At 36.0% G+C, this 10,832-nt stretch overlaps 1 protein-coding gene across 1 annotated transcript in view; it reads right to left on the reverse strand.

Moving 5' to 3' along the window:
• Nucleotides 1-5,324: 5,324 nt before the first annotated feature.
• The window catches only part of LOC123521652 (contactin-6), a 470,227-nt gene continuing 464,719 nt past the window's right edge, over nucleotides 5,325-10,832 (reverse strand). The window contains exons 21-23 of the mRNA XM_045289898.1: nucleotides 7,570-7,682; nucleotides 6,682-6,850; nucleotides 5,325-5,871 (exon numbers count right to left, since the gene is read on the reverse strand). Of these exons, the coding sequence (XP_045145833.1) occupies nucleotides 5,774-5,871; nucleotides 6,682-6,850; nucleotides 7,570-7,682 (380 nt within the window). The 3' untranslated portion in view covers nucleotides 5,325-5,773. The remainder of the gene's footprint in view (nucleotides 5,872-6,681; nucleotides 6,851-7,569; nucleotides 7,683-10,832) is intronic.

Consider the following 10,832-nt stretch of genomic DNA (forward strand, 5'->3'; position numbering starts at 1 on the left):
AATAATTTAATTGTGGAGCTAAGCAATACAAAATCATTGACAACTTCAACCTTTTCTTTATCATGATGTTCCCTATTGGTCTAGTTATAAAGGCTGCAATACTTGAACTTCATCAGCAAGTGCTTCAGTTCCTTCTCACTTTCAGCAAGCAAGGTTGTGTCACCTGCATATCTCAGGTTCTTGATAAGCCTTCCTCCAATCTTGATGCCACATTCTTCTTTATAAAAGCCAGCTTCTTTGATTATTTATTTGCTCAGCATACAGATTGAATAAATATGGTGAGAGGATATAATCCTGATGCACATCTTTCCTGATTTTAAACTGTTCAGGATTCCCTTGCTCTGTCCATAAAACTTCTTGACTCATGTATAAGCTCCTCGTGATCACAATGAAGTGTTCTGGAATTCTCATTCTTCTCAGCGTTACCCATAGATTCTGATGAGCTACACAGTAGGTTGCCTTTGCATAGCCAATAAAGCAAAGTAACATCTTTCTGGTATTCTCTTCTTTAAGCCAAGATCCATCTGACTTCAACAGTGATGCACCTTCTTTCATGTCTTCTTCAGAATCTCATCTGAACCTTTGGTAGCTCCCTGTCAATGTATTTCTGTAACCATAGTTGGATAATCTTAAGCAAAAATTTACTTGCCTATGATATCAATGATACTGCTATATACTTTGAACCTTCTGTTGGGTCACCTTTCTTTGCAATGGTCACACATATTGATCTCTTCCGGTCAGACAGGCTAATTAGCTGTCTTCCAAATTTCCTGGCATAGATGAGTGAGTGCATCCAGTGCTCCGTCAGCTTGTTGAAATATTTCAATTGGTATTCCATCAATTCCTGGAACCTTGTTTTTAGCTAATGTTTTTAATGCAGCTTGAAAGTTTTCCTTCCTTCATCATTGGTCCTTGTTTATATGCTTCCTCCTGAAATGGTAGAATATCCATTAGTTCTTTTTGGTACAATGACTCAGTGTATTCTTTCCAACTTCTCTTGAAGCTTCCTGTGGCATTCAATATTATGCCCATATAATCCTTTAATATTTCAACTTGAGGTTTGATTTTTCCTTGAGTTATTTCAGTTTAAGATATGCTGAATGCCTTCTTCTATTTTAACTTTCTAATTATAGGTCTTTGAGGATATCCTTAAAATATTGGACTTTGTTTTCTCAAGCTGCCATTAAAAATTTTTTTCAGCTTATTGAGTGCCATATTTCCCCCCATTTTTGTTAACTATTCTATAATTAAAGCAAGTTGCAGATTCTCTTCTGACATACCCTTTGATCTTGTCTGTCATTTTAATGACCTTTGCTTTCTTTATTAAGGCTGTTTTTGATGTCCTCCCAGGGCTCTTAGGGTCTTCTGTGTTCAATATGTCCAATCTGTTCTTAAGATATTCTTGAAATTCAGGTGGGATAGACATACAAGTGCATTTGGCTCTTCTGGACTTTTAAATATTTTTCTTCAGCTTTATCCTGAATTTATAGATGAGTAATTAATTGATGGTCTGTCCCACACTCAGCCCCGGACCTGGTTTTAGCTGCTGATAATTGAGATTTGCATTGTCTCTTCCTACAGATACAGTCAATTTGATATACGTGGAGTCCATCTTCTCTGTCAGTCAGTTGGACTAGTGGTATTACACCACTTGTCTGCAAGTTTGTCATACTGTGGTGGCTTAGGTGTTACGGTGATGCTATGTCACTGGTATTTCAAATGACAACAGGGTCCTCCAAAGTGAACAGGTTTCAATATAGCTTCCAGAATAAGAATAGACAACACAGGAGGACTTAGCTCTGCACTAAGAAGGAAGGAGCCATGTCTGCATAGCTTCCAAGCATTGTCAGATACTCAAAGTCTAATGAATGAAAGCAGAATATTATAGGATACAGTGATAGAGGATGGGCCCTGTGGGTAGAAGGACACTCAAAATAGGACTGAGGAGTAGCTGATTTCTCAGAGTGGAGTCAGCCATGGTGATGTGAGTGCGGTAAAACTTATGAGAGTGAAGCTTTTGTGATCACCAGTTGATAATAGGACACAACTCAAGGTAAGGAGAAACAGCTTCAAAAGGTGCTAATGATCAGAACTTCGAATGAATAACGTATGAATCTAGGAAAATTGGAAGTTGTCAAAAATGAAATGGAACACATAAAGATCAGTATCCTCAGTATTAGTGAGCTGAAATGGACTGTTAATGACTGCTTTGAATCGGAAAATCATATGATTTACTATACCTGGAATATGTCATTAGGATTATGCTATGTTAGTAGTGTCAAGAGAATAGCAATGCATTAGTTGTTAAAAAGTGCATTGCAAAATAAATCATGAAGTATAATGCAGCCTGTGATATGATTATATATATCTGCCTTCAATGCATTCCAATCAATACAATTATTATTGAACTTTATGCCCCAACCACAAAACTAATGACGAAATTGAAGAATTTTACAGATATTTTCCACCTGAAATTAATCAAACAGTCAAGAGTCATTGATAGTTATTGGCTATTGAATTGCAAAATTCGCAAATAAAGAGGAAAGAATAGTAGTTATAAAATATGGATTGATAATAGAAACAAAGTGGAGATCACATGATAGGATTTTGTAAGATGGGTTGTTCACAGCAAATGCTTTTTCAACAGCACAAAAGGCAACTCCTTTGTAGAGTTTAAGGATAGTGTTTCCCCAGTTCAAACTCTTTTTACCTTTAAAAATTTTCCCCATCTGGCAATATAGTGGTTTTATACCACTGCAAGGTCTGTAGTTCGAAACTGCCAGTCATCCCATGGGTGACAGATGAGGATTTCTACTCTCACAGAGTCTTGGAAACCCTTATGAGTAATTCTACCTTGTCCTATAGAGTTATTGGTTTTTGGCAGTGAGTTTTGTTTTGTTTTCTGATCTTTTACAAGAGGGCCCCTGATAGTTAACATGAAGGACTGCTAACCAGAAAGTTAAAAACTCCAACCCCGTGCCACTGAGTTGGTTCTGATTCCTATTGACCCTATAGGACAATGGCAAACTTATCTAAGATGGTAACTCCTTACGGGGGTAGAAAGCCTCCTTTTTCTCTCCAGGCACAGCTGGTGGTTTTGAACCTCTGACCTTGTAAGTAGCAGCCCAAAGCATAACCACTATGCCACCAGAGCTTGAAACCATCAATTTCTCCTCAGGGAAATCTGCAGGCGCAGTCGGACCCTGTTCTATAGGGTCACTATGAGTTGGAATCAACTATATGAATTTTTGTTTTTGTGTCCCTTTAGGCACAACTACATACATTTCCCCCTTTCTTTTGAGAAGCATAGATGTTAACATGCTTTTAATAATAATCCTCTGGAAATCCTTCTTGAATGCCAGAGGACAGTAAACACCATGTAAAATATTTTTCAGAACTGCCTTGGTTGTTCCATCCTTTAGCGTCATTTCCCTCATATTAAAAATGGTATATTATACTTTTTTCTTAAAACTTTTTTAATGACAGAACAAAAGACTGAATTTGTTTTCATAGTGTATTGGACATTTAAAAATACTGGTAACTTATTCACTAGTGGTTTACTTCTTTGCAGCTATGACAACAGTCCCATTTATTGATGATTTATGATGCCACATGTATCATTATTGATGCTGGATGTCCATTATATCATTCAGTTCTAATAGCAGTGGCACACGTATAACTTGCTATTGTATAGTCTAATACCTGGCACTCCCATGCGCATTAGCATAGAGTTATGTTTCGTAAGATAATATTTTCAATATCTTTGACAATATGGAAATTGATCACCAAGACTTTCTTTTGAAGTTCTTCTGAGTACATTTAAACCATCGGCTTCCAATTAGTAGTCAAGTGCTTAAGTAACCATTTGGGTTCCTCAGGGATAATGATGACAGCAATGACGGGATGGCAAAGATGTATTCAAGGTCTCACAAAGCTTAGTAGTGAGGTGGACCCATTGAAAGCCAAAGCACAGTCTTCTTAATATGTTGTCATATTATATTCATAAACCTTTATCCTGAATTTATAAGTAAAAAATATAAATAACATCAAATGTTATTTATAACATATCATATATGCCTATACTACTGAAGCAGTGATGAACTAAACTTTTAAGACACACAATTTCACTGTGTGTCTAATTTACTAGATTTGAGAAAACAAACACACAAGCAAAAGCTTATAATACCCTAAACTTCATCTCCAGCTCTTCGTAAGTTGAGATAACCATTAAGATCATATGTCAACACTGGCATCTGTGAACAATACAGATGTATTTTGGACATGCAGCTGTCACCATGAATGTGCCAAACAGTACTTGCTCTTGCTTGTTTGTTTTACTCCATAAAACTATGCCAGATGTTAGGGCATCGGGGAGAATAAGGCTCATTAATTTGTACAGTGTGCTTGATGACTATTCAGGCAAGGAGCCATTTCTGACCTAAGGAAAATAACTGTCCGTCTGTTACCGACAACATTGGGCATGTTAAGCAGCTCTAAGACTCTTTAGAAATGGAAATAGACAAAATTCCTTTATTATGAGAATAGTATCAAATCTTTTTTAGTAAAATTAAAATGTTGTGCTGTGTATGAAGGCAAAATTAGTGTGATTGATTTTCACAATATTGAAGTTGATGGGTTGTGAACTAGGGCTGATGGGAAGCAGGGACAAATCCCTCAAGCCTGTTTGTGTAGAAAATAAATGATTACATAGAATCATATGGGTCTAGTCATTAACCTCTCTTCTCCCATATTGCTTCTTGCAAAAGACGCAAAACCCAAAATTGGTACCATTGATGAAGAAGATTCACCTTAAAGAATGAGCTAACCCACAGAAATATTTCTATACTCTGGACAGTATAGGATTATTTTTATCACTATACAGAGAAATTGGCAACACATATTTGAACAAAATTATAATATCTGGCCAGAGAATTCTGTTCCCAGATATCTTTATTTTATAAAAATAAGGCCGTATATATTGTGATCAGTTTTTCATAATTACCTGAGATTTATTCATGCAAATTTTCCCTTAAGAAACTATGAGCTGTTTTTGAAATCACAAACAAACAAACAAAAAAACGAAACTACTATTAGCGATTGCTTATTGCATACCAGAATTGTCAGGAGATCATTTTTTTGCTGGGTACTCATTTCCATCCCTTTGTATTTCTTTACACATAAGAACACATTTTTGTTAATTTTATTACTTTACCATCTAAAAAAATGAACTAAGAAAAATGTCATCATGTATATTGATATATTAATAGGTACAAATAATTCAAATCTCAACTTGATTCAAAACTATTAATAACACTCCGTGCTTTGAGATTGCTTACATTTTAAAAGAATATAAAATATAAACAAAGTATTTTATTCTCAAGAAAAGCCAAAACTTTGAAGACTGAAGTAAATTGCTATAGCACATAAAAATGAACCTCTCACCAGACTGCAGATTTCTGATATATTTATCATCTTCAAGAGGAGTCATTGTTGCCCTCCACGTAAGCCACTTAATATACAGAATAGTGTAGCCTCCACAGGTAATTTGGCACCTTTCAGACATATGCAATCATGTTTGAACTTTCAGATTCAAAAGTGCTTACGGTTGTTTAATGATGTAGCATAGATATTTATAAGATCTTAATAATATATATTTTATTTTTTCTCCAACAAGTCTGTATTAAGAGTGTGTCATGAACCTGGGGTCTGGAGAGCTTATTTACAGAATGGTTTATTTTTTTTAAAAATCCCTCAAAGATTATATTTTTATTCATCATATAAGTGGCTGAATAGTAAAACAGTACAAAATCATGACAACTGACAGAAAATGGAAGCTAGTTTCTAAAACTGGACTTCCTCTGGAACTCAAACCTGCAAAATAAAAATGAAAGCATCTTAATACAGATAAAAATACTTGTTAGATTAATTTTTCAAAACACTGATCGCATGCTATCATTTCTCTTCAAATAACATTTTTATTTCAACTTTCCATTCACTTTCTATTCAATTTTAGGAAGTTTTTATAAAATCTTCTTTTATAAGATGACAGTTTTAAAGGTAACAGATGGAAAAAGAGAATATCTAAACTGGCTAATTTTTTATAACACATAGATTAAGTTTTGACCCCTATGAAATAGAAACGATTTTCATTTTGTTACAACTGCAGGCATGAGTGATTCAGGAGTGAGTTAATCATCCATAGGGGAGATATTCAACTATTATCATGTGCTAACTCTGAATGACTGATGCTAGCTGCTTTGAATATTGTATTGTGGAGGACTCAGACATTCGAGTCAGACCAGTGAGAATGTAATGATTAATGAGCTATGTCTGCAAGGAATACAGAAATGGTGGTACATATACATATTGTTAATATTTGTCAGTCCTATTCTGAGTCATATGATTACCAATCGAGAAGCTTTTGACTTTGTGTAACAGAATCATGAAATTATATATCAATGGTACATCATTGATGTTTTTGCTTTAGATTCTATGCACAACTATTTGTAATACACATAAACAAACTTTCCCTCGCATTTGAAAATGGGACCACAGGCCTCTTATTGATTTACTTGTTAATTTAAAATTTAAACAATGGACTGGAGCATTTCATATCAACCCGGTTTCTTGCTAAACTTCTCTAGGTTCAAAATTTAGAATAGCAGTGGTGGCTCAACTTACTTGACATTTTTGGAATCCTAATTTCCTCACTGCTGCTTCCATCCCCACCATCACTAACTGTCCTTATTTCAATCAAGTAATCTTCTTCAAACGGCACCAGAAGCTCAGCTGATGTATTATTTGTTTCCAAAATGTGAATTTTACTTTGTCTGTTTTGCCTATACAGAATCTGAATAAAATGGGGAATCGTGTTAAAACTGATATGGAACAATGAATACATATCATTTAAAGACTGTTCCATCCTCAGATGGAAATAGCAGGTGAAGTTTTTTCATTAAATTCAGTTGTTTTGGTTAAGAGAAAATCTTATTGTTTGCCCAATGCCTCTAAGATGAGAGTAGATTTTCTCTATTAATTCAGTAGCTTGAGGCTCTTATCTTCAGCACTTGCTGTGAAAAGTCACTGTTTAGTTTGGATCCATTTCAAATACCTGGATAAATGGTTCTGCTGAGAGACGATGTCCTCTACCACTGATGGACATGGTTTGTTCAGTGCATTATCTAGTTAAATTCCTTTAATGTTCTTAAAATGCTACATTATAATGCAGACAAAGCTCAGAAATAATATTTGAATACATTACTTATATTTCTTGTCTTACATCTACTCCCTACATCACTTTTTGATGGCAGAGAGGGTCTCTCAAAGAAGTATCATCAAATTTTGTAAAGTTTCATTTATTGAGGCCTCACAGTACACTACCAGGCCTGAAAAGATAGGACCTTTTTTCTGTTACAAATTTGTATCTGATGATGGTTAATGTTTTTGAAACAAGATATTTAAAAGATTTCTATGTTTCCATGTACATAAAATATGGTTTCTATTAGATTGTGACATAACTGGTTTCATACAACCTAACTGATATGATCAGAAGGGTATCTAAATGCTCACCTTGTAGCCCAACACTTCAGACTCATTTTCCATGTTTTTTACATGTTCCCAGTTTAAGCATAATTTAGAATTAATCAATTTCCATGCAATATTCGCTGGTCGTTGACTTGGGGCTTTAAAAAGATAAAGATTTGATCAAAATGAATACTAATTACTTTATAGGTACTTTCAGAGTTATGTAGAGCTGCTAAAACAGAAAAAAACACCCAAAAGTGAATGGCTTTACTAAACAGAGGTTACCTTTCTCACTGTTTAGAAGGCTAAATCTTGATTATGCTCGACCAAACTTGTCAGCAGACCTGTCTATTGATCCAACCTCATTTTTTTCTAGGTGCAAGTATCTCTTGGATGATCCATGACAAAAATTTCTTCCCTGGCTTTTTAAATATTGAGGGTGGTCTCTTCTTTCTTACTCATTATTTGCATTTTTATCTTTATATAATTTTATTTTATCCTTATCGCTTTATTCTGATTTTGTTTTGTATTGTTTTTATTGGGTTTCCCAGGTTGTGAAGCTCAGAAGGAGTGGATGCATAGAGATAATGACTGATGTATGAGTTTATAGGAGATGTAGGGATGCAGGGTGAGAGGGGATATGGATGTAGGATTAAGGAGGGTGAGTGGATTTGGGGAGTAAACAATCAAGGTGGAAGGGTGCACTAGAACTGATTGTGATTATGCAACTCATTTTAAAGGCAATTTAACTATTGGGGGTTGTTTTAAAATTGATTATGGTGATGATTGCACACTTCTTCCTGATATATTTGAACGGTGGAACTCTTGATTGTATGATATGTGGATCAGGTGCCAATAAAATATAAAACAAACAAACAAAAACAACAGACTTGCTGCCATTGAGTTGATTCCATGTCACAGGAACCTTAAGGACAGAGGAGAACTGAAAGCCCTGTGAGTTTCTGAGACTGTAATTCTTTAAGATTGTAGAAAGCTTCCTGTTGTCCCGACTGTGGTTTGGAAATGGTGGTTTTGAACTGCTGACCTTGTGGTGGGTAGCACAATACTTAACCAACTACACTACCAACTTGCCTTATTTAGAAGAACAGATTTCTGAATTGCAGGCACTGTCTCTATGAAAAAGACTTGCCTATCTGCCTGGGAGGGGGTTGTAAGTAGATCATTGTGATTGGTCCCCCCCACCCCCACCTTCCCCTTCCCCTCTTGGTATGGCTACCCTCCATATGGTCCTGAAGGGTTTATCTGTCCTGGATTCCCTGTGTTTCCAGCTCTTATCTGTACCCATGTTCATTCTCTTGTCTAGCCTGATTTGTAAGGTAGAATTGGGGTCATGATAGTGGGGGGGGGGGGGGGGAGAGCATTAAAAACCTAGAGGAAAGTTATATGTTTCATCGGTGCTATACTACACCCTGACTGGCTCCTCTCCTCCCCACGACCCTTCTGTAAGGGAATGTCCAGTTGCCTACAGATGGGCTTTATGTTTCCATTCTGCACTGGCCTTCATTCACAATGATATGATTTTTTATTTTGGGTCTTTGATGCCTGATACCTGATCCTATGGACATCTCACGATCACACAGGATGGTGTGCTCCTTCCATGTGGACTTTGCCACTTCTCAGCTAGATGGCTGCTTATTAACTTCAAGCCTTTAAGACCCCAGATGCTATATCTTTTGATAGCTGGGTACCATCAGCTTTCTTCACCACATTTGTTTATGCACACATTTTGTCATCAGCAATAGTGCCAGTAATCATCCCCATCTCTTCTTGCTTTCTCATCCTTATTGCTTTGATACCTCAAAAGATTTACTTAAAATACACCTAACTTTAATCCTATCTTATTTAAATAACAAAGGCTACCCAAATGCGAATGGGTTTATAATTACAAACAAGTTAGGATTTACAGTAAGTACATTCTATTGATTCAATCCATAATCCTTAACACAGCATGAAATGAAAACAAACAAACCTCTTGAATTATTAGAAGTTATATGTTTTCAGTTGCATTTAAAATATCATTAATTATCATCAGGGTAGGCAAATTAATTCAGATTCTGGTTATTTTGGGATGTTGTCATGACAAATTTATGAATGAGTAATGGCTTGGGCATGTCCAATATTCATTTATTAATCACTGCTTTTGAGCTTGTATACTACTTTGTCATAGTAAATATACAGAAATCCCATTATCTTATGCTCCCTTGTGCAATTAATCAATGCATGTGTTAACCCAAAACTAGGAAAAGCATTCATTCCCAGTATTCTTTTGCCTTTTAACCTTGTATTTGTTAGATTTCTGTAGTTGCAAAGGACACAACCAAGTTAAGATATTGTAAGCCAAATGTTGAGAATAGATTATTGAAACTATAAAGCAGTCTCTCAGGGTTTATGTCAGAAAGCACAAGAGCCTACGCAAGGCTGAATACAATTATTTTGAAAGCCATGAGATCATTTCTGTTTTCTCACAGTCATGTTTATTGTATACTCATCATGCTATGCCTCTGCCCATTCTTAGAATATGTGGCAGAAACTCTGAATGCCCACCACATCTGAAGGTTTCAATAGTTTCAAAGATAAATGCCCAAGCTATAAATCCAGGTGGAAGCTGGTGAGTGGTTTAATTTGTCCATGTGTCTACCTTAGCCCAGCCAAGGGTAGCCACATAGTGAGAAGGCATATGTCATTTCAAATAAATCCTGACTCGTATTCACTGGCATGGAGTCCATGCCTACTCAAAGTGTCCCTATACTATAGGAGATGGTAGAAAACTGTCCCCGTAAGTTTTCAGGAATATAATTCTTTACAGGAGTAGAAAGCTGCATCTTTCTCCCAAGGCGGACGATGGACTTTGCATTAAGCATAACCACTATACTGCCAAGGCTCCTCAATTCTGACTCATAGCGATTCTATGTGGGGTTTGTGAGGCTGTGAATCTTTACAAGAACAATTAGCTTCATTTTCCTCTTGAGGAGTAGCTGTGAGTTTGAACTACTGCTCTTTCCATTAGCAAGTAGCACTTAACCGAAAACACCACCAAAGTTCCTTAAATAGAGCTGACAGGAGTCAAGAATCCAAACTGTGACTTTTGGATCCCTGAAAGTATTATTGTTGGAAAGGCAGTATTGAGAAGTAGGGAAAAGGGGATTTGGAATCAGCTTCCTAAAATAATATATTTAATCCAACTAGAGAATTTCATATGTAAGAAAACTGGATTAGGCAACTACAGTTAATGAGTGGCTGAGACAAATAAGAATTATAGTCTACTGGTTTCTCAGCTAGTATTTCCC

This window comes from Echinops telfairi, unplaced genomic scaffold (assembly GCF_000313985.2).
Source record: "Echinops telfairi isolate 266 unplaced genomic scaffold, ASM31398v2 ScPeMD7_31;HRSCAF=116, whole genome shotgun sequence".
Lineage (NCBI taxonomy): Eukaryota > Metazoa > Chordata > Mammalia > Afrosoricida > Tenrecidae > Echinops > Echinops telfairi.